General features: G+C 47.7%; 5 protein-coding genes across 5 annotated transcripts; 2 read left to right on the forward strand and 3 right to left on the reverse strand.

Moving 5' to 3' along the window:
• Positions 1-6,518: 6,518 nt before the first annotated feature.
• Positions 6,519-10,630, reverse strand: PtA15_3A437 (uncharacterized protein; the record flags this gene model as incomplete). Its single annotated transcript, XM_053167405.1, has 4 exons — positions 6,519-6,666; positions 9,610-9,755; positions 10,011-10,256; positions 10,307-10,630. The coding sequence occupies 4 exons, from the start codon at positions 10,628-10,630 to the stop codon at positions 6,519-6,521; spliced, it is 864 nt and encodes a 287-aa protein (XP_053018625.1).
• Positions 10,631-10,728: 98 nt separating this feature from the next.
• On the forward strand, positions 10,729-11,959 carry PtA15_3A438 (uncharacterized protein; the record flags this gene model as incomplete). The annotated part of the gene is made up of 2 exons (XM_053167406.1): positions 10,729-10,756; positions 10,833-11,959. 2 exons carry the CDS (start codon positions 10,729-10,731, stop codon positions 11,957-11,959), a joined length of 1,155 nt encoding a protein of 384 aa, XP_053018626.1.
• A 4,874-nt stretch (positions 11,960-16,833) lies between these two features.
• On the forward strand, positions 16,834-17,268 carry PtA15_3A439 (uncharacterized protein; the record flags this gene model as incomplete). Its single annotated transcript, XM_053167407.1, has 1 exon — positions 16,834-17,268. One exon carries the CDS (start codon positions 16,834-16,836, stop codon positions 17,266-17,268), a length of 435 nt encoding a protein of 144 aa, XP_053018627.1.
• A 787-nt stretch (positions 17,269-18,055) lies between these two features.
• Positions 18,056-18,524, reverse strand: PtA15_3A440 (uncharacterized protein; the record flags this gene model as incomplete). Its single annotated transcript, XM_053167409.1, has 3 exons — positions 18,056-18,112; positions 18,189-18,277; positions 18,374-18,524. 3 exons carry the CDS (start codon positions 18,522-18,524, stop codon positions 18,056-18,058), a joined length of 297 nt encoding a protein of 98 aa, XP_053018628.1.
• Positions 18,525-21,151: 2,627 nt separating this feature from the next.
• On the reverse strand, positions 21,152-22,812 carry PtA15_3A441 (uncharacterized protein; the record flags this gene model as incomplete). The annotated part of the gene is made up of 4 exons (XM_053167410.1): positions 21,152-22,154; positions 22,242-22,456; positions 22,524-22,745; positions 22,810-22,812. 4 exons carry the CDS (start codon positions 22,810-22,812, stop codon positions 21,152-21,154), a joined length of 1,443 nt encoding a protein of 480 aa, XP_053018629.1.
• Between the last annotated feature and the right edge of the window lie 1,116 nt (positions 22,813-23,928).

Consider the following 23,928-nt stretch of genomic DNA (forward strand, 5'->3'; position numbering starts at 1 on the left):
GGGCCAGCCATGCTAAAACCCCTCTACCAATCGGAAATCTGCCGCTTTCATGTGATATGGACAAAGTTTTGGAATTGTCTAAATACTTCTCCATTCTTGGGTTTCTCAGTTAACTCTCCGCCGGATCTCGGCCTGATATCACGTTCGGCGTGAATTTCTTGTCCCGGTTTTCAAAAAATCCCAGCACTGAACATTGGAAATGTCTTCGCCACCTTATCAACTACGTGGCGGCAACTAGGGACCAACAATCAGTCCTGAAACCGAACCCCGCCAGTCCTCGCCTTGTATGTTTTGCGGACGCTAACTGGGGGGGCGAATTTTTGCGGTCTAACTACGGCATCCTCGTCTTATTTCATGGTAGTCCCATACACTGGGTAGCCCGCCGACTGGCCACCATTGCGTCATCCACAGCACACGCCGAATATATGGCGCTAGGCCATGGCACGAAGCAGCTGCTATGGATTCGTCATCTGATTACAGATATGACTGGTTCCGAAACAACCGGTCATTTGTTCTGCAATAATCAAGCAGCAGTGAAGATCTGCTCCGATGAAGCATCCAACAAACGGACCCGTCACACCGACCAAGAATTCTGCATTACAAACCAAGCCCTCTTTCGAAAACAAATATCATTATCCTGGGTTGATACCAAGAACCAATTCGCGGACATATTTACAAAGAACCTCCCAACCCTCACTCATCAGTATCAGGTACGGGTAGCGTCGAGTGGGGGGGTGTTGTAGCCTGTTACGTAATGTACCATTACGTTACATTCCACACTGTCATGGTAAGTCATACTGTCATGACTTACCATAGACATGGGACTTTCCCATGTTTTCCTTGACTTGACAGCGCTCATCCATTACATACATACTACATATTAGCATGTATATATATAGCCTATGTTTCAGCTTTTGTTGTATTTTTCTCATTCATCCTGTTTGTTCTCTTCTCTCAAAATACATTCTCCCGCTGTCAGACTCTATTACTTCCGACTCTTGGCCGTTGCCTTGGCTTGCAGCATCACCCGCGCCTGGGGAACGTTTCCACACATGTCGCTCAAACCCTCAAGTGACAATAAATGCCTCGCTGTGTATTATTCGATGAATCCGCCAATTGGCAAAATGGACGTAAGATACAGAACTTTGGACCTGGAGCAAGTACGTCTCGCCTTGGAGAAGGAAACATGGGGCTGGGTCGCTATCTCACACCTCAAAAGCCTATCGCAACAGCCGGACGTTCATCAGCTCGTGGTGGATTGGCCTGTAAATGAGGACATATATTGGGCCAAGTGGCACAGATACAATGCAATCCACATGGCAGAGTCATCAATTGCGTTTATGCTCAACATGGTGTGTACTCAGCAACTCGAAGCCCAACAATCCATCATCCTCCAATTACCATACATGATGGTCAAACCTTCAAGGGACAATCAATCTCTCACCGTGTTTTATTCAATGACACCGCCATATCGCAACAATCTGGAGATAAGAGAGAGGCGTTTGAATCTGTGTGATGTACTTCTTGCCTTGATGGAAGAATCAGACAGAGAAGACGCTATTGCAAAAATTAACAGCCGCCCTGAAGACGTCCAGCTGGGTAATCATCAGTTGGTGGTAGATGAGAGTCAAAAGGAGCGCGGATCTTGGGATGTATGGAGCAACATCCGACGGTGCGACCATCAAGGAACCTACTGGGCAAATGCAAAAATAGCGGATGTGATCAATAAGGTCTGTACCCAGCAAATCGACGGCCAACCATCCATCATCCTCGTTCCCAACGCAAAAGATGTACACATCCAATATCCGGTGATCACCTTGGGTCAGAAAACAGAAAGCTACATAATAGGCCCAATCCAAAAGTCGCAGAGTTATCCTGTGCCTTGGGGCGCGTTCCAGGTACTGAGGAGGTTGTTCAAAAGTTTTTCAAGGCCGTCTGTTGGAACTCAAGACATCTTTTACGTTCAATTGCACATCTACCAGGCGACGAAATAATACAGATGACCGAAAGGTACTGGTCACATCAAGACACAAAAATGGAGTATTTTGAGATGGATAATCAATTGGCACAAGTAATCCGTGAGGTATGGTCTTTGCAAGTGGGAATTCTGCCTGATATCCCTGTGTACATAGGGACCACACCTGACCCAGAATCTTGATCTGAATGCCTATTAAACTTAAATCACCAAATTAAATGAATATTATCTCATTCTCTGCCTTACTCCATGTTACAACATTGAAGCCACTCTGTTTTGCTGCAGAAATGGCACTTTCTGCAGCAAGCCCCCCTTCATTTGAGTGGCTTAGTTAGGCAGCTAGATGCCAAAATGTGTGGGTCCCCAAGCTCTGGGGTACATTGTTGGGTAAGCTTAGCACACGAGGTGTGCCACAATGTGCAAGCCCTGTTGGGGGCCCCTTTAGGAGGTTTTCTTTAGACAAATGGTCCACACCACAAGTTTCCGCTTGGGGCAAGCTTCTCTGCAAGACAGAGACCCAGTGGGGCTCTTCTCCAGAGAAGCTAGCTTACCTCCTACTCCCCTTCCAGTAGGCCTCATTTGGCCAACTGGTTGTGCTGAACTGCACGGACCCCCGGCCCCAAGCTACGGGCTGCAGATTCCTGTGCACATTGTTGGATAGCCCCACATGAGGTGTGCCACAACAAGCAAGACCTGTTGGGGGTGTGCACCCCTTTGAAGCCCCTTTGGAAGATTTTCTTTAGACAAACTGCTGTGTTCATCTAACCAGCCTCTGAGGTAGCCTGGCATGAAGGTTGTGTTATGTTTCCTGAGAAAAGAGCTTGCAATGGTACTGCCCAGATTCTGTCAATTTTGAGCAAACTCTGAAAAACTAACAGAAGTGGACATTTTTTTTTCTTTCCGGGGGGGGGGGGGGGGGGGGGGGGGTTATTGTCCCAGCAAGGGTATCGGGGGGGGGGGGGGGGGGGTTATTGTCCCAGCAAGGGTATCCTGGGCCACCTTAAACTTAGACCCCAATGGAACCATCCAATTCTGTCTGATCAAGGATGGTGAGGCCAGATCACATATTGACTTTGCCCTGGTTATGTGAGCTTAAGCCAATACTGTACACAGTCCACCAATCTCTGAGATTGTTCAGGTTACAAATTTTTATGCTGATTGATCAAGAGAAACCTACCAAATACACCCAGATGGATCATTGGAGGAGATTGCTGAAGAAACCGTACACATACTGAAAAATTTTAGTTTATATTCAGAGGCATGGCAAGTGTTGCAATAATAGTATTATTAGTAATATGGCTACTGTATGATTTTTTTGTTGATCATAAGCTGCATTTCAGCCTGAAAGGTTTTTCTAGCGTATGTAGGACTGCTTCATGACCCAATTCCTTGTGGAAACATACACTTTTTTAAAATCCTTTGAATAATCTTAGCATTCTTATCAAGCCTTCTGGCGCCTTTTCCAATCATCATATACAATGTTTTTCACAGAATCCAAGAATCATAGGATCAACTTTGCCAAATGGCATCTGGGATTTTTCCTTCTTGCTTGGGTTTTTGTAGCTTCCCTCAAATCTTCTCCAGCGGGTTTATCTGGTGGTGGACCGGGTGTAGTCACAGATGGCAGGGGCTATGGACTTGGCGGAGGTTTTCAACTTCATCAACAAAATGAAATAAGTATGAGTCATCCAGTGACAAAATGTTGGTTTAATTAAGCTAGAAATTGATTATTGGGGTTAAGTTGACATATATAATCAATTTGAACCAAAGCTAGCAGCCACTCAAATCTAGGAAATGTGCAAACAAGCAGTGATACCAGCTCACATACAACAATGATTCCTCAGCCCCACCCTTGGGAGTTGGGATATGTGGGTACTGGTGGAGCTTGTGGAACAGCTTATTGCTTAGACTCATCTAGGACAACTAGAAGATCACGATTTACAACACGCTTTTCAACAATCCAAATCCGGGGAAGAAAGAATCAAATGAGACCAAAGAATGAAAATATTGCAAGCGAACCAAGTCCTTTATCAAAGAATTCCAGGCAGTTAGCTGACATGAAAACCCTTGGTGGTGAAGAAAAATTACCAACAAGACCTGAAGTGATTATGATCCAGAAACCACCTTTAGTCTGCGGTCTATCTGAAATTCCTGAAAAGTCAGAGCAGAAAGGTGCAAAGCAACAAAATCTGGAGGAGGAGTGTCAAATGAAAGATTCCAAGCAATGGATGGATTTTTTGGGAGAACTTGAAGGACTAGCTGATCAGGAGGAAGTCGTTCCTGTTCTAGGGGAAGATGCTGTTCAAGTGCCTGAATTCTGGAGCAAAAAGTGAACAATTTTGAAAATATCATCATCATCATCACTTGAGATACAATTGTGAATAAATACTAATATTTGGTTGGTGGAGATTTTTTGCATGTAGCATCATCAAAGAATCCAACTTGCGTCAGTGGTTTAGTCGTGGAAAACGGGCAGGAACGGCAGTGGTAACCACCAATTCATACCAATAATTCTCTCATTGGCCTCCAATAATGTTACTAGGTGGAGTATAATTCTGTGTTGATTCTGACTGAAGAATTTGTTCCTTGTGGTGAACTGTATATTCAGTTATATGATCTCCAGCTTTTTATAGCATCAGTCCCTGTATTGAGATCATTTATTCAGATTCACTCTCCTTTTTTATTGCTCAAAAATCTGACTCTCCTCTTATAATCTCATGATTAATGGCTCTATCTTCTACTAATTTTCAGAATTGAGATGGTATAGTTCAAGGTGTCTCTCCATCATATTTTATCACAATATTGGGACTTTTATCTATCAAATAATATACAATTGTCTATCAAAAGTACCCAGGGAGGAATAGATTCAAAATCTCATGAGTAAAGGGCAACCTGAAGTCAAGACAAGGTTAAACCTAAATTTTAAAAAAGATATAGGATAAATGAGTTGAAAATAAATGATAAAGGCAGGATTTTGGCAAGCTGCACTGGTTCTAAGGCTGATATTGGGCCATAAACATCTATTTTTGAAAGCACAGGAAGGACTGTCATCTTTGGTCAGGCTGTAGCTTCTATACTGGTTTCAGCCTGCCAAAAATGGTGTGTGCATATTGACTGCCTTTGAAACAGGCACATGATTGTTTTTTGGGTGGCACAACTGGTTTTGGTCCAGGCCCACTGTATCCTTCATCTCTGGTAACCCAGATCCACACATATGGTGTTGCAAGCCCGCCTGGGCATGCAACAACGTTTGGCCAAAAAAAGGCCAAGCCCACATGGCCAACCTTAAAGCCCGCTTGTGTGGCACAATACCAACTCCACTTGGCACAGCCCAAAGTTGGCAAGTTTGCGACAAATCCTGGGCCAAGTTCAAGTGAGGGAGCCACACCACCAGAAGCTGTGCTGGCCATCAAGGAGAGAAGTTTCCCTCCTTGATGGTTGTTCTACAAACCAGACATCAAGAAGGGAAGACTCCCTTCTTGATGATTGCTCAAAAGAGAAGATATTGGCCCTACGCTGGGAAAGTATAACTATGATGATGATACAAACAAAGAGAGAATCCCTATGCTGGGCAGTGAGAATTGATTGATAGAAGACTAGTATATTTTGAGAAAAGGGCTTATGACCTGAAGTGGATTGCATCATGACAAACTCACACACTCTAGTGTCTAGTGAGCCTCAGGGTGTAAATGGGTCAGGCAAACCCAAATTTTGGGTTGGGGCACATTCTTAAAGAAATGACATGACCCAAACCCAACCCAACCCAACTTGTAAAGTTGTTGGGTTGGGTTTGGGTAAGCCTGCAACCAAACTATGAGGCCTCAAACAGTCAATTTGGGGTATAAATACATAACCTGTAGTAAGATAGCACATGAAATATAATACAAAAGTGATGTGTCACAAGCTAAACTAGCCGCCCCGGTGGTGGTAAGGATGCTCTACTGGTCTATACTGATAAACCTGGATAGACAGCAGCATACCATTAAGCACACTCTTCTCATTTTTGCCAGGTGCTAAACAACAAATATAACATATGGAGGATTTGAGGATAAAACAAATAGCCAGCAACCCAAAAAAAAAAAAAACAGAAAGAGCTGGATGTGTGTGTGTGAGGGGAGGAGAGAAGAGACCGGAAGCGTAATTACGCCGATAGCCATATCAAGGTCTAATAAAGAGAAACTTGGAATAAATTTATACGTAATGAGGCAGATAGACAAAAATAATTACATAATGGCTTCTTAAACTTTTGAAGCCAATCTCTGTTTTGTTTTTAACAGAACCAAGAGCAAATGGAAGCAGGCCCGAGCAAGCCAATAAAAAAAGCAGACAAAAATGAGTAACAATGGTGATTGAAAGACAGTTAATTAGTATTCCTTGTTGCATTGAACTAAGAACAAGGTAATTGGGGGGAAGGGGGTAAAACAGAGCTGAGAGATAAGAAGGAGGCACTACTGACTTGAATTTCTTGAAGAGTTAAGTGCAAGATGACGCCCAAGACTTTCACCAAATGGGGCTACGATCGCCACCGCCGTCGAAAAAAAAGTCAGGATCCCTTTCCAAAAGACGGCATCTGTGGAGAGAGAGGGAGAGGATGTCCGCGCGTTTCTTTGTGTTCGAGGAACTGGAGGAGTGTGTTTCGGAGATACTCGAAGTTGAGTTGCGCTTCGTCGTCGAGCGCCGGGTTGTCCAGACTGACAGACGAGGAGGCGGGGTTAGGGATGTAAATGGGTCGGGTCGACCCGCAAAGACCCGAGACCCGATGGGTTTTGGGTCGGGTTTGGGCAGCCTTCAGGCCTCTGTTAGAAAATCCAACCCGACCCATTGAGACCCAATTAGATTTTTGGGTTGGGCTTGGGCAGGGTTTTTCCCATTCGGGTTGGCCCATGAACCCGATTGCGACCCGACTAACCACGCTTTGGGTGGGACTAAAGATCAGTCCCACCACCAAGTACCTTCTCAACCACCGATGGCGCGCTCGAAAAGAAACAGAATTGTTCAATCATCGGCATCCTCGGAAGCTGCCGATATCGAAGTGGCTGAATCTGCCCCCATCAGTCAGAAAGAAGTAGCTACTCCAGCAGAATCCCAGAAAACCCCAACGGAAAATCAAGTTCTTGATCTCACTACCAATTCCGATCAAGCCAAGAAGAAGCGCAAGGCCACCAGCGATATCTGGGCCCATTTCCAGAAGAAGGTGCAGGGTCTGTTAAATTTTTCTGTTTTTTTTTCGGCCTGGTCTCCTGGAATACTAATTTCATTGAATTATTATTACCCCAGCAAATGGCGTGAAGGCAGCCTGTGTTTATTGTCAAGCTCAGTTGGATGGGAAAAGCTCGAACGGAACCAAACACCTTTGGCGCCACCTAGAGCAATGTACCTCCTTTGCAACATCGAGCAAGCAATCTTTGCTGAAACTTGCGGACGGGTCGTTGTCGTCATCAACTTGGAACTTTTCCCCGGAGAAATCTCGAGAAATATTGATGCAAATGATTATCGCGCATGAACATCCTTTCACTCTAGTCGAGCAGCCCCTCTTCCAAGCATTTGTTAACTCGTTGCAACCAAGATTCAAACTCCTTAGCCGTGGTACCGCCAAAACCGAGATCATCAATCTCTATAATTCAATGAAAACCCAACTCATGATCAATATTCAAGACGTTGATCGTATGGCCTTGACGACTGATGTCTGGACATCATCCAACCAGACACCTTTCATGGTGATCACTTCTCATTTCATCGACTCCAACTGGAACCTCAACAAAAGAATACTTTCATTTAAGCATTTTCCGACTCCTCATACTGGTCTAGCCATTGCTGAGCAGTTGCTTACCACTATCGCCGAATGGAAGATATTCAATAAGGTTGGCTTTATAACCGTGGACAATGCGCTTGCAAATGATGTCAGCCTAGCTCGAGTCTGCTCTGTTCTGAAAGATCGAAGCAGTGATCCACCCGATATGAATGGACAATTTTTCCATGTCCGTTGTGCTGCTCATGTAATCAATCTGATTGTGAAGGACGGCCTCAAGCACGTCTCCTATTCCATCAACAAGATTCGGGATGCCGTTTGATATGCTAGAAGTACTCCTTCTCGCAAGCAGCTCTTCAGGGAGGCCATCGAGCTAGCTAGCATAGAAGGAGTACAAGCCCTCCCCTCGCTCAATGTTCCGACCCGCTGGAACTCGACTTATCTGATGTTGAAATCAGCTATTCCTTACAAAGATGCATTTGATACCTTGGCCTTGCAAGATGCCAACTTCACCGACTGCCCGACCCCCACCGAGTGGCAGGAAATATTGACTATGAAGGACTTTTTGGCCATATTTAATTCTGGTGAGGATTATTTTCCAGTTAGATTTTATTTCAATGACTTTCCGAATCATATTCTAAAAGGTCCTTCTGTTTTACTACCCACTTTGTAGCCACAAATAAACTCGCTATGACCAAATATCCAACGGCTCCTGCGGTTTATAAATACATGAAAAAGATCGATGCGCAGCTCAAATCAAGTTTGAACAACGGCCAAGCAGACCTTATCGACCTAATCAATCCAATGAGAGAGAAATTTGACAAGTACTGGGAAAAAATGAAGGATTTTGCCGCAATCAACCTTGTTTTCGATCCCCGCTGTAAACTGGCTATGATAGAATTCCTTCTCGCTGATGAGCTCGGTACCGATGAAGCAGAAAGTAGTATCAATTCTATCAAAAAGACCCTCTTGACCTGGTTTAGCAAAATCTTATCAAAGAAAACAAAGCCACATGGGGACGGACAATCCGCAGATACGAATCAAGCCCGAGTTGATAAGCTAACTTTGACTCAAGATGACGACGATGTTGACTTGCGTTTCAAAAAATATGTTTCTGCAATGCACTCTGCCCAAGTGGTATCAACAACCGCCGAGCTTGACCTCTACCTTCAAGAACCCCCGGTCGTGAACGATTCTCGGAATTTCTTGATTCTTGCCTGGTGGAGCACCCACTCTGGCAGATTTCCAAATCTTGCCAAGCTTGCTAGATTGTTATTAATGGTCCCAATGACATCAATCGCTTCCGAGTCTGCATTCTCAACCGGCGGGAGAGTACTCTGCGACTATCGAACCAGGTTGAAGCCAGAAACACTCGAGGCCCTCATTTGTGCGCAAGATTGGATCCGCTGCAAGGAGGGTCTATACCCTGACCCTGATACCGAGGTGGAGGAAATTGATTAATAACTAAATACTTCCTTGATTTCATCTCTTTAAATTCTACAAAAATAAACCCAGCTACTATACACAATACTAGTCTATTGTTTTTCTTTCTCTATGAAAATTTACAGTCTAATTCTCATTTGTGAGATCGGGTCAGCAAAAAAGTCGGGTCGGCCCGAGACCCGACCCGGACCCGACCCGGACCCGACTCTTCATTAATGGGTTCGGGTTTGGGCAGTACATTTGCAGTTTTGTCCCGACCCGACCCGACCCGGTGCTCACGTCGGGTCGGGTTTGGGCACCATTTTCCGACCCGAACCCGACCCGTTTACATCCCTAGGCGGGGTCGACAAGCGCCGAGGACTGGGGAAGAGGCGGCGTGATGGGAGGGATGTGGGAGGCGTGGGGGGAGGGAGAGCAGGATGGGGCGGGGGCGGGGTGTTGCTGATGGGTCGAGAGATCGGGCTGGGCAGCATCGAATCCAAGGGCCGGGTTCCTCGTCGTTGTGGGTGTGGCCGGTAGTTGAGACGAGTCGGTGGGCGGTTTCGGTGAGAAATTGGCAAAGTAGCCGACGCCTTCTTTGCGCACGTTCTACTCGATGTTCCCGCGCATGAACAGGCCCTTTACCTCGTCCACCTCCCGGATCTCGTTCTCCCGCAGCGATTTGTTCTCTGCTCTCGTTCTGAACTCTCTTCCATCTCCACTCTCGTTTGTGCGAGCTGTTCCGTTGCTGTTTTCAGCTCGGTTTGCACCTCTTCCTGTCGTCGATTAAGACATCGTCCGGGGGATTTTTTTTAGGTTTCAGAAATGTGTTAGGGGAAGAAAGAGTGGGAGAAAGACACGAACCAGTGGTTGTTTTAAGCTGGCGATGGAGTCCGTCTGCGAGTCCCGAGCCAGAAGGGCGGCTTTGAGCTGAGTTTTCAGGGGATCGATTTGGGCGTCACTCTGCAAGATTTCCTGATTTCGTTTGAGACTATCGTGATATTCGATGGATGTAAGCCGGGCCTGGTTGCGCAGATGTTCGATCTGTTCGGGCCGTTCTTTCGAGCTTTCGCTGAGCTTTTTCTCGACATCGATCCGCTCCTTTTCGAGCTGCGCGATCCGGATCTCAATGAATTGACTGGGTTGCTTGCATCACAGACCTTCAATCGGTCCAAATGATCATGTCGTTCTGAAATCGGACAATCGTCAACAACATTCGCTCTTTGTTGGAGAGCAGACAGGGTGCAAGCTGACCGACTGGGGAGTTGAGCAGTTGGCTGGTGGGGTCGGTCAGGGGGGTATCCGCTTTCTGCGCGAGTTCGCTGAGGGTCTGGTAGAGTGCCAGCAAGGTATTCTGGCCAGATATGTAGGATGGGTAGCAGGGCCTGGATGATCGCACCCAGCGTTGATGGTTCTGCTTCGATGTGCTGGTTGTTTTCGGCTGGGTTGTGTGCTGATGATGATGGTGGGATATTCCCGGCCATCGTGGTTGGTGGTCGCCTGCCAACCTCGGCCCACCCAGGCCCACCCCCAAGAATCCCTTCTTTCTCCAAACCGGACACGACGCTGCTCGACGGCCGATATGGAACACACCTCGAGCCTACCCAGTGGTATGTAGGTCTGCATTCTTGGCAGGGTTCCACGCATCAACTGGATGAACAGCTCATTTCTTTCTTTTTCCCACAGATTCGGCCCTACAGGCGCTGGAGGATCGGCTGCCAAAATACGACACCGGCCCCCCATCGGTCAAGCTAAAAGATGTGCTGACGCAGGATGAGCTGGACGAGAAAAACAAACTGTTGGATGAACTGGAGTCTCGCCTTCTACCTTCCATCCAAGAGCAACTCGGGCCTCTTGTGGCTTCATTGGGCCTACGATCCGATTCAAAACGAAACTTCGAATTGACTTATAACATCCTATCGACTCTTGAAGAAACTTGCTGGAACACTATACTGTGCATTGAGTCGATTTCAGGCGACATGAATATGACCAGCACCCACGACTATCACTTTAAACGATGCAAATTTTACAGATGTTGCGAGCTAATGCTTATCCCCTCGACTCTTTCAGACCATCTCCATCCGCTGTTCATGCGCTCTATTGAACTGATCAAAGCATCAAAAGTCTCAAGTAACTACGCAGTAACCCCTGAGTGTCAAAACCTGGAGAGGCGTCTTCTCCGGGATGCAGCTGAGTTCAGTGATTTCACCCGGCAAACCATCAAGTGGCTTCAAGGATCCGATCTTTATATTATTCAAGAAGAGTGGCGAGAGAAAGAGGACCAGCTCGATGTCCTACTCCAAGTTTTCACCGACTTGACTCATCCTACGTCGGTCAGGCAGCCCAACAAGACAAGCGCTCTCAGGAAACATGTTAATAAGCTAGCCGACCTCACCATTCCTCTGGTCAAATTGACAAGAATATTCTCCAAAAAAGTATCGAATACGGCAACCACCAAGCTGCCGTTCACGTTGGATACCAATCTCAACTCCCGGACACTTTCCACTCTGCACGAACTTCCTGAGTCCATAGAACGATATTTTTATCAAGTCGTGAAGGCGTTCAGGGAGGCTTATACCACCAGCGAACTGGTTGATCTTCGAATTGTGATAGGGCACCCGCTCCGCCATATCTCACATATTCTTGAAACCACTTTGGTTCTGCTAGCCCTGTATCTCATCCCTCTGCCGACGACCGACACCAGTCGTGATTCGCCTGAAAGTATCTACAAGGCTTGGTTTTCTGCGTGGCAAGAGGCGTGGCACGGCGCCTTTAACAATATCTCCTGTGCCCTTCAAACATTTGAAGGTTAACATCAACAACTACCTGGACCGCAGCAATAAGAAGAAACATGTGCGGTCAATCGCGAGGATCCTTGATATCAGAAACATGAGTCGCGATTCACATAGCGCATTGGTCACGAATCAATTATCCTTTTATCATCTTATGCTCACATTTCTATTACTTGTCTTTATTTCATATTTATACTATTTTCTTTTTCAGGTGTGTGAGAATCAGAGTTGCCGTCTATTTCTGTTGTGATAAGTTTTTTCATTAGAGTTGTTATTGACATTTCATCTTCAAATTTAAGGTTAGCTATTGCTAACAAAATTTATGCGTTTACATTTCAATTGTGAAGAAGAGACTAATGAAAATCTCTCTGTGCGCGTCCTTCACCCAGAATCTTCATCCTCACTTTCACTGCGTTTACGCAGGTGTGTGAGAATCAGAGTTCCTGTTTGTTGCTGTCTTCATAAAAGTTGTCACAAACATTTCATCCTCATCTTTAAGGTGTTGTTCTCATTTGGTTCCTGGTCAAATTATATCCAAAATTTACAAGGATGGCTTGTAAAACTCCCCATAGGTAATCACATTGTTACTTTTAAAATGCTATTTTCACATGGCCCCCCTTTGCAAGGGGACAATTCAGGCGGCATCAGTGTAAAACTACACATAGCCCCCTCAAATGTACACTTTTACCAAGTCCTGACTTTACGGGGCCTTGTACCCTGTAAAAAGGACTTGGTAAAAATCATCTGCCCCCTATTTCCGTGGCACAATGGTCAAAAAAAAATATATGCCTATTTGGTTGTTAATCAATTGTTAGCTTGGCAGGTATATGTAACCCCCAACCAATGTTGTAAATAAATGTGAATGGAGTGAACTGTTTGCAGAGCAAAAATTGGATAGGAAAAGGGAATGTGAAGGTTCCAGATTATGGGAAAATCAAAGCTGTTTGGAGACCCTAAGGCAGCATTTTGGTGATGTGAACAAAAGAAATAATGCATACCTGCGTAAAAGCAGTGAAAGTGAGGATGAATATTTTGGTTTTGGTTTTTTGGGTGAAGGCAAACTAAATCAGTCCCTTGAGACTTTGTAACCCCAGGAGGTAGGCTGGACTCACAAAGCAAGCCTCTGTCAGGAGGGACTTACACTGTACCTCCCCAAACTGTCACAGCAAGAATCTGACTTTAACTATTTTTTCAATGATCAATGCTCACATCTGGTGAGCAAGTGTTATCTTGTAGGGCTTGCGCCCTACTCTGAGGGAAGGCTACACAAAATGGGCACGCTAGTTAATCAGTGCCACTTTCAAATTACCCCCTTCATGGAAATACAGTGGTTTAGGGATTTTTGGTGAATTTCTGGGGGTGGCAGTATTCATATGAAACACCTCAAATTCTATAGGCTGGAAGAGAAAACTCATGCCTACAAACTAAGATATTTCATTTCAACCCATGATAAGAGGGAAAGTAATTGTATAGCTTCAAAAATTCCTCCCACCAAAACTGAGAATCTTGGCCCCGCAAAACGGGGTGATAGCACCCAAGTCCCTACTGCCAAGGGCTATTGGAGGCTTGGTTTGAAAGACACACACCCCCATCAGAGGGAATTTTTTAAGTTTGGGGTGAAGGAAGCGCACAGAGAGATTTTGATCTACAGAATTTTAATGTGGAAAAATAGGAAAAAGAATCTGATTGTTAGTTATTGGTCTTGATGTTGTTTGTGTTGTTGTTGGTGATGATGAGTGAGGAAGAATTATTACTAGTCTCTTCTTCATGATTGTAAAAACATGGAGATGAAACTAGTACATGGGGGTGAAACACATTGGAGTGAAGACAATCAAATGGAAGGCTTTGAGGTTATTGTGAGGCAATCCGTATGAACAAGGTTATGGAAGATAAGAAACAGAATTTGGGACACTGAGATAAAGAGAGATTTCAAGTGGTTTGATGATAAAGGTAAGGCTCAAGGGTTGTTTGCTTGATCAGTAGAAGTTTTCAGGGTATCTTGAGAATTTGGCTGCTGGATGAAAATGATGGAGCCAACAAGCCAGAATAACCCTTGGGCATGAATCTCAGCTTTTTATAGACTCTTGGAAGGGCCAGGACTCATTTCAGATTGTGAATGGCTAGGTCATGGCTCCAGCACAGTGTCTGTGGTTCTATACAGGGTTTAAATCAGGTTTAAAAGTCCAGGTTAGCTATGTAACCTTCTAACAACAAAGGGTACTGGCAAGGTTTTATATCCGGTTCACACTTCAGCAGGGACATGGAATTTGACAAGTTTGTGGTGAATGCTGGGTGTTGGATCTCTTTGAAATCCCAGACCAACTTCTCCCAATTTAGCCCTAGGTAGCCTGATTTGGCTGTACTTCAACCAGAACTTTCCATTGGTTATGCCCAGCCAGCCTTTCTTCTAATGTATAGCGCTCAGTCTTGGTGGCCCCAGGCACCCTTGCAAACATTCCAGAGTTTTTCACACAAGATTTACTGGAATGTTGTGATCAAGAAGTCACATCAGTCCTTATTCTTGACCGCGTGTTTTCTGTCCTGGAAATTTGTGCAAGAAGATTGTGGACATGTTTTTCCCAGAGGCTGTCAAATTGGATGTACACCCAAAGGCATTCATTGCAAGAATATATTTAGGCCAGCAATATATTCATGGAAGGTATGTTCCAGCTCATGTCCCTCTGCAGAATTCAGATTGAGGTGTAGGAGCAGACTGAATCTGACCTTCATGCTTTTTGTAGGACCACACCTCACAGATTCTTCAGTACTTACATTTTTGCCTCAACTGAAACAAAAGCACGGAGGCTTGACTTGCCAGTAGAACAGGACTCATGATGTCAAATTTTTACCCCAAAACATTCAATCAACCAGCCTCCTCAGCATGTACACTCACAAAATTGGCTAGAGGCGGGTCAACTAATCTGACTTCAGAGCCTGCAAATTTTACTTCATCTTGGTTGCTGTGGTGTTGAGAACCAAGTTTTCACATTAATTACCATATTTAAGGGACACAGATTCTTGGCCTAACGGTGCTCCTCTCGCCGGCCCGGGGCGTGCTGTGATCTGGCTTCTTTATGTGTGATGGCTTTTGGGGTTGGCAGTCAGGGGTTTAGTGTGATGGGCACCAAGGTTTGTTGTGTGTGTAATTAGCACCCTCTAATATCAGCCGGGTTGGGTGTTTTGTGTTATGTAACCTGTCCAGCAGAGAGGTAACAACCCCACATGGGCTGTATTTAGCGGGAGCGGTGGCCGGCGACCGCTGGTGAGGGTTCCCCGCCCGCCATGATGTAGTACGGCTTGAGTGAGAAGAGATAGAGCGGTTAGCTATGAGGGGAGGAAGTCGAGGGAGTATCGTCTGTTTTCTTATGCCAAGGTGTAGATAATCTGGAAACCTTCCTCAGGCACGCAGCTGATGTTCTCCAAACATCGTCTGTGGGCCCTACGATCTATAAGAGGCACGGAAACTGCACGGTACAGTCCGGCGGCGGTCAGCTCTCCACGTGTCAATCCCGGGTGTCCAATCTTGGTCTACATTGCTGAATAAAGTTTACTAACCTGCACGGTACAGTCCAGCGGCGGTCAGCTCTCCACGTGTTGATCCCGGGTGTCCAATCTTGGTGAGGAAAGAGAAAGGATCCCGGGCACGGGAGAACCAGAACTGTAGGTGCGCGTCGGTGACAGTTAAGGTTGGTACCTGTCACCGACTAGGTTAGATACTATGTACATATGAGGTAAGTACATAGATAAATACACTAAAGATTGCATAAGTGTATATCAGCTCTAAGGCCCCAATTATAAATGGAATTTTGAGATTATTTTGAGATTATTTTGAAATCGTTTTGAAATCAAAACCAACTTTGTTTTGAGTTCTTTTCATTTCAAAATAATCCCAAATCTCTTCAAACACACCCGGGAGGGGTGTTCAAGATTCCAGAATCTCAAAATCCAAGGAATCAAAATTTTGAACAGGCAGTATGCCTGTATGGTTTCCAGGCCACTGGTGCCTCAGACCCCCCCCCATTTAATGGCTGTATTGGGTCGGCGGAGTTCACCAGGCGGGGGTCGGCTGGCACATGAAAAAAAACTGCTGCTGCAATTGTGCAATATACCAGATTGCATGATTGCACTCACTGAGAAAAAAACAGATGGCCTACCCTTACAAACACCTCCAGGCAGCCCGGGACCACCAGGGGCAATATGATCCTGCCCTTGGCGGCGGGACCACGGGACAAAACGTACGTCAATACGGCTACGATCTCGCCGCAGATGATCCGAACGCGTTATTCTGCTTGTTCCAAAGCCAAGTGGCGAGGAGCTGATTTGTTGAGTCGATCATTGGGAGGGGGATCATTGTGTGCGTGTTGGCCTGGCGAGGTGTGGCGAGGTGTGCGGGTCCTTTTTTGGTTCAGACAGCCAAGGCTGAACAGGCAAGCTGTATTCTATCCAGCTTGCCCGTGTCACAGACATATCGCCCCTGCCTGCCCACTCCGGCAGGCTACTTGCTCAGGGATGCACAATTGTTTATATGTGCACCCTATTGTTTGAAGTTTTTCCGAGAGGATTTTGAAATCAAAAATCTTTCATTTTGATTTCATTTCCGTTTCAAAATTCTCTTCGAATACTTTCAAAATATAACTCAAAATTTTGTTTATAATTGGGGCCTAACACGATCCGCTGGGAGCCAAGATCAGGAACCGCCACTACACGCGCGAAATCGTCCTCCAGAGAGCACATTTCGGCGTAGCCTGAGTCGTCCATGGATTACAAAATCAGGCCAAACTTACCTCCTGGTCACTCTCATCATCATCCATCCAGCAGTACTTCCTTGTATCCAATCAAATCCCTCTAACTCGACATTGCCCACTCCACAACACCATCAACACCAAGCCATCACCATGCACTTTGTGCTCGCCAGCTTGCTTGCTCTCGCCCTCTTCCAGGGCAGCCTTGCCGTTCCAGCCACCACTAGTAGTCCGGCGACGCTGCCCTCACTGGAAAAAACCGAGCAACCGAATATGTTCCTGCACAAACGCCAGGTTCTCAATAACGCGCTCAGCGGCTACGGCGGCTACGGCGGCTATGGCTTCCCCCGTGGCGTCGCTTCCGGAAGCTCGACCGGATACAATGCGCAAAACTACCGCAACACCGCCACCAGCTACTCGCCCTTCGGCGTGTCTAACAGCTTCAATGCTGGGAGTAGCGCTGCTGGCTATTCTAACAGTTATATTGGCTATTACGCTAAAGACGCCGACGCCAAAAAACCTACCAATGTCATGTCTTTTCTCTTCGCCAAAATCCTTCTCATTCGCAATGCTACCCCTATTGACTGATCGACCCTTGATGCTTCACAGGATTCATAACCGCGATTCTTGTCTCAAGTGTCCTCCTGCTCTGATCTGTATCTCCCTTCTGTTATCCCTCACATCTCAATCAGTTTTTAATGCCTTGGTTCGCGTGTATATATTGTCCAGAAAGCCTAGCCACCTTCCTCCTCCTTCAACACAACCTATGCGACAACTTATGTATCACGCCTCTTATCTCCTATAGATCTCAAGCTGTATCCTATCAATACTTAATTTATGACCAAAAGTTTCAACCTCGTCAATCTAAACATAAAATGATACTTCGCGCGTGTAATTTGGTCATCCGGACATTGCGAGCCTCGTGTACGTATCTCTCAAAACACCTGAGAATGGCCTGCCACACGGTGATTTCCAGGCCAGTTTTTTGTATTGCTTCTTCTCGAAATGCAAACAGGGCTCACAAAAGCCCACGAGAATTACGGAACTCAGGGAGGGTCACCACGGCAGGTTGCTTAAAACAAGGCGTGTTGCTTTATCAATTGTATCAATTTTCCCCCCACCGTGAAAAGGAAGGGACAAAGGGGGAGCACGAATGCCTACCGGTGTTCATGATTATGTTGTTTACGAACTATTCTAGGTTCAAGTCTCAGTCATGCTCAGGCTGATGCTCAAATGTAGCACATGCAAGTAATGAGATTCAAAGGATTGAATTATGAAAAGTGGCTGCATTCTTTGTGCCCTATACACAACAAGAAAAACCTTTCACATGTGTATTTATCTTGATCAAAAAAAAAACAGCCGGGCGGCGGTCTTGCTAGGAAGGATCTAGGCAGTAGCTGGCTACCCAACGATTGGCTTTTCCACAGTCGGGCTGAGCGAGAGATAAACGCAGGGATCCATAAATAAAAGCGACGACGGGGAGTTACTAGAGAATGTGTGCTACTGACATCAGTGGTGGGCATCCCAGTTCCTCGGACGTGACAGCAATGTGGGCTGGCCTTGGAATTGCAGGTACCCGGAGTGTCGGGGTCGTAGACTTTAGGATATGAGCGGGAGAGGAATTGGGAATTTTGTTGATGTCAACTGACGCCTGTTCACTTCCGCAAACACAAAACTCCCCCGGCAGACTCACTGTAGCATCTGTTGACTCTGGTATCGAGCCAGAGACATTTTTCAGTAGGATGGCTTCCCCCTCCATTGCATTGAAACGATGCGATGGGGGCGATCAGCCAGCTGCACGATAGCATAGCCACCACCGCAATCGCGTGGATGAAGCGGTGCATTTCGGACAGAGACACGCCTAAGCTCTGTGAAGCCGCCGGCTTACACTTCCTCTTAAGGTAATACTCCCTCTCCTCTCTTGACCGCTCTCGGTCATTCTTCTTCCCTTATATGCCGGCTTCGGCACTATCCCTTTCTTGCTTATGTGTTGAACTATAACTCTCTTACTGCCGCTCTCGGCTAAGACTCTGTATGTAGCCGTTCGCGGCATGCTCACATTATCATCTCCACATAGTTATATCCTAAACCGTGTATATCAGTTGTCTATCGCGACCGGACTTCTCCAAGTCCGGCCACTCCTTTTGTATCCTCTTAAGACCTTATATAGCTCATCCGATGAGCCTCTCTTGTATTCTCTTTTGTCTCCTCTCGTCGAGCCGTTCCATCCCTCGGTCTATAAATAGACCCTTCCTCCCTGCAATGGAACACCAACTAAGTTCGCTCGCATATTTCCCGCTCTTGAAACCGGCGAGCATCACAGCTCGGCGGTTTTCAATAGCTTCAAGGGTGTGGTGTAGGCTTGGGCAGCACTGAGAAGAGCCAGAAAGATAGCAGGACGAGATGCATCAGTATAGCCTCGATGAGGAAGTGAATATGTGCTGGTGTGGGCGCCTTGCAGGGAATCCGAGAAAGCAGACTATGTAAGCTTACAGAGTTGAGGCCTATTCGAGATGTATTCCAACCAAGTGCTGAGGAAATGCGGCACACTATGCAGAAGATGTGGGGAGCAGGAGAAGCAGGGAACAAAGAATGGATACTGATGGATGCCGATGTTCCTATTTAACGTTGTATTTATGTATCCGGACTCCAGTTGATTGATCAGCACATTATCTCCAAGAGAGATCTTCCAGATGAGCGGACGTGCGACAAGCACCCCTGAATAAAACTTCTTTATTTGCTAAAAAAATGGCCTGAGAACCTACACATTGCTGATCTTGCAATGATTGTCCCACCCAGCCTCACTCTTTCAAAGAAGCTTGCAAAAGGTGTTCAAAGTCCACATTTTGCCTGCCCGGCACAAGAATGCCTCTTCGGGTTTCAGGAACCCCTCTTGATGGCCGCCGATGTAAGCGGTCATGAAGTGGAGAAGGGAGTATGTACTCCATTTGATGGCCAGTTTCCTTGGCAGGCATGTACAAGCGTCGAGAATTCTGTCCGGTGGGAAGGAATCATCCTCGGCAAGCGTGCATGTGCAGGTGGTTGCTGGGGAGCAACCTCCCCCGGGCCCGGCGAGCCAAGACACCTTCTGTTGTCCGGCCAGCCAATACACTTCCCTGCCGTCCGCCAAAAGCAGCCTTTCTCGGCTAGCTGGTACGGACTTCTCCATAGTGAAATCCCTCCTGGTGGGCAGGTGCTCACCGAAGAACACACATCCCAGTGTTGATGAGGTGTACCCGCTGGCCAAGCCGCGAATTCAGAAGGTGCAAGAACCCAATATGCTCTACAACGTAGTTAAGTTTTTTTACGCTGTTGTGGTCCTGGTGGATGATCAACCGTTGCTGATTGTATCATCGTGTTAGGAGTTGAGGGTGCCACGATTACAAACTTGGCAAATCTAACCTAAATCTACATTATCTAAACCATAATCATCTTGTAGTTTAGAGTTCGCCACGTGTCTACTAGTCACTGCGTATGCGCAGCAGTTGTATGTACATAGTCAGTCAGGCCGCGCGGTACCGGTTCAACTCTTTTCCTCACCGAGTTGGACCGATACCGAGCGGACCTGAGCTAATCAGTGACGTGGATCTTTTCGTCAGGTTAGTAATCAATCCTTACCGAGTTGGACCGATACCGAGCGGACCTGAGCTAATCAGTGACGTGGATCTTTTCGTCAGACCACATTGTGCCCCAGCTTCTAATACATCGCAACTGCCTCTCTTTTCGGAATTAAAGAAGTTTTATTCAATTCCTCGTGCGACAATTGTAAAGAGCCCCCAGACTCAAAGGAAGGGGCACGGGATACCGGAGGAGGGACGTGTTATGACACATGATTTCATGTGTCATTTATTTCAGACACTTTTATGGGGTTTGGTTTCTCACCAACCCAATCATGTACATATTTTTGGCCCATAAATAGTGATGCCTATCAAATACATTTCCCCTTGGGGGAGTTTTCATCTCATTCTTGCCATATCCTGATATCTCAGCTCTTCAGGATGCGCCCAGGAGGGGCCGAAGTTGGCCACTCAGCCGGCGGCGGCTGGGCACTCGGGATGGGCGCTCCCAACTGGGTCGGCGAGCGATCTCCTCCAGCAGGTACAAGCAGGGCGAACAAAGGGCCACCCGTGCGTATGGGCGGAGATCCCCGAATAACACTTGCATCTTCTCCAACAAACGAGCGGTGTACACCTGCACTTCCTCGCCAGAGATTCATGTATACCCGACATACTACTGACGACGGGCGGGCATCGGCGTCCATGGACCAGTGCAAGGCCACTCTCCCTGAAGCTTATCTCTCTGTGTGTACCAGCTCGAGGGCGTCTCAAGAAAGTCCCGGGATCGGTTGCGAAAGACTATTTTGTTTGACAAAGAGAAAAAAAAAGCGTGCTTGTATTATGCTCGTACTCATTTACAAAGTGTTTGGTCATCAGGGGGAAGTTGATCCGGGTACACAAAGAAAAGAGGAAGGTCAAGAGAAGGAGCGGATACCGTCGAGAGTAGTGATGGCTTGTTTGATAGCTTTCGTGTCATGCGCGCGGATGATGTGAGCGCCGTTACGGACGGCGATAGTAGAAGCGACGATGGTCGGGACCAAGCGTTGGTCGGGAGGGGGGAGGGAGGAGTTGGAGGGCCGTGCGAGGAGTTGGGCGAGGAAACGTTTGCGGGAGAGGCCGACGAGGAGCGGGAATCCGTGCAAGATGTTGTGGTGGTCTTCGGCGGAGGAGGGGCGTTGGAGGGCGTGGAGGGAGTGGAGCAGCTGGCAGTTGGCGGCAAGGTCCTTGGCGAAGCCGAAGCCGGGGTCGATGATCAGGTTCCAGCGCTTGATACCCGCATCGAGGGCTCGCTGGACCTTGGCGGCAAGCTCGGCACGGACGTCTTCGACGACGTGGTGGTAGCTGGTCAGCTGGCCCATCGTCCGGGGGTTTCCGCGCATGTGCATGAGCACGTAGGGCACGTCCAAGCGGGCGACGGTGGGGAGCATGGCGGGGTCGGCGTCTCCGCCGGAGACGTCGTTGACGATGGTTGCGCCAGCCGCGACGGCGGCCTCGGCTGTCTGGGCACGGAAGGTGTCGATGCTGATGTGGCAGTCGAGACGGTGGTGGTGACGGAGGGCGCGGATGGCGGGCAGGGTGCGCTGGATCTCGGTCTCCAGGGAGACCTCGGGCGCCCCGGGCCGGGTGGACATGCCGCCGATGTCGAGGATATCCGCGCCCGCGGCCGCGTGCTCCAGCGCCCTGTCCACCGCATCCTCGGCCGCCAGACACTCCCCCCCATCGGAGAAGGAGTCCGGCGTGCAGTTCACAATCGCCATCAGATGCGTCCGCTCGCTCAGGTCCAGCGTCCGGCAGCCCGCGCCGCCCACCAGATGCGTCTTCCGCACCATCCCCGCCGCGCCGCTCTTCAGCTCGAGGTCGGCCAGGAGCGATTCGATCGACGTCTGGGTCTCTGGATGGATCGTCCGCCGCGCCACACTGCCCAACACCCAAAACAAAACGCAGTTTTTTTTTTACCGCCTGAGTGGACCGGGTCATGGATCAGTGAGCAGGGGAGGGCGGTACTCAGCAAGCGGGGCCAGGACGAACTGGCGCTCGACGATGCCGATGTGGGGGATGGTGAGGTCCGGGTGGCGGACGATGTCGGAGTTGTAGAGCAGGATGTCGATGTCGATGGGCCGGGGGCCGTTGCGGGGCTGGCCGTGGAGGATCCTGCCCTGGGCGGCCTCGACCGTCTTGACGAGTTTCAAGAGTTGGAGGGGCTCGAGGGGGGTCGAGATCTGCGGACGCGAGAGAGGGGATGAGCGGGATGGCGGATGATTGGGCAGCAGAGGTGGAAGGACGGGCCTTGCAGGCGGCGTTGAGGAACGGGGGCTGGTCGAGGAGGTACATGGGCTTGGACTGGTAGAGGAAGCTGGCGTCGAGGACGCGGGTGGCGGGGTGGAGGGCGGCGAGGTGGCGGAGGGCATCGCGGATGTGGGTGCGCCGGTCGCCGGTGTTGGAGCCCAGGCCGAGATAGACGGTGTTGGTCGCGTAGCCTCGGGCGATGGTCCGGGCGAACCTGCTGGACTGGCGCGGCCCGGCTGGGCGTGGTCAGCGTGGTGTGGTGGGGTGGATGGGGGATGGGACTGACCATCTCGGCGCCGGCTGAGGATCGCCGTCGATCGCGACGGTCTCCGGAGTGGGCCTTGGAGGCAACGGGGGTCGGCCGGCGGGCCCCGTCGGAGGACCCCGGCGACCCCCCGTGGAGGCTGAAAAATGTGGCAAAAACCCAAACTTGATCCTGCAAGTGCACTGTGAATGTTGGCACACAAAGAACTTGCCAAATTCCCAAATTTTTCAGTATGTAATGTGCCAGTTCCTCCCTCACTTGAGCAAATTCTTTCCTTTTTGACCAAATGAAAGATCTCCATGTTGCGGAGAGGCCCACATTTTAATAATAATCTAATTTCTTCAACCAGTAAACAGAGCCGTAAATCATCCAACTCCCTTCTTATAAGGGGGAGGGTTGAGTAAATCTATAGAGTGCCCTTGGATCCTTTTTTTGACCTTCAAGGTTAGGTTATAGACCTGCTTCTTGCCACCCAACCTATGAATTTGGGGTGGTTCTTGAAAATCCTGCCACCCACAGAAATCTCACCAAAGTCCACAAACAGCTGGATTTACAAGCAGTGGCTAACTTGACAGCTGCACTTTCCAGCGTGTTGGTGGCTGGCTTTTTGTGTAGCTTTCTCTCTGAGGATGCTACAAGCCCCAAAACACCACGCTTGTTCACCAGCTGTGAACATAACTGGAGGAAAAAATAGTCAAAGTGGTATTCTTGCTGTGCCAATGTGGGGATGTAGGCTTGCTTTGCAAGTTCAGCCTACTCCCCAGGGGCCCAAGTTCTTGAGGGACTTTGCTAATTTCTTACAATACATGGAGCATATATGTTAATTTTTTTTTTGATTGAAGATGTATACCTACATGTCCAATTTTTTGTTTTTAGTCATTATCATACAGATAGTAGCTAAATACAAAAAATTGGACATGTAGGTAGGCCTCTTCAATGATAAATGTTTACCATATACACTTCAGGTATTGTATTTTTTTCAGTATTTGTTTCTGGCAAGAGTCAGGTCCAATGTTTTGGTGGGAGCTGCCTTGTTTCCATCACAACACCTCCAACACCTTGCAGAACATTTCTAGGCTTGAAAATGCAATACATCTACATATTCTTGATTTTTCAGTATTTTTTTTTTGCTACAAAATC

This window comes from Puccinia triticina, chromosome 3A, assembly GCF_026914185.1.
Source record: "Puccinia triticina chromosome 3A, complete sequence".
In the NCBI taxonomy this organism is placed as follows: domain Eukaryota; kingdom Fungi; phylum Basidiomycota; class Pucciniomycetes; order Pucciniales; family Pucciniaceae; genus Puccinia; species Puccinia triticina.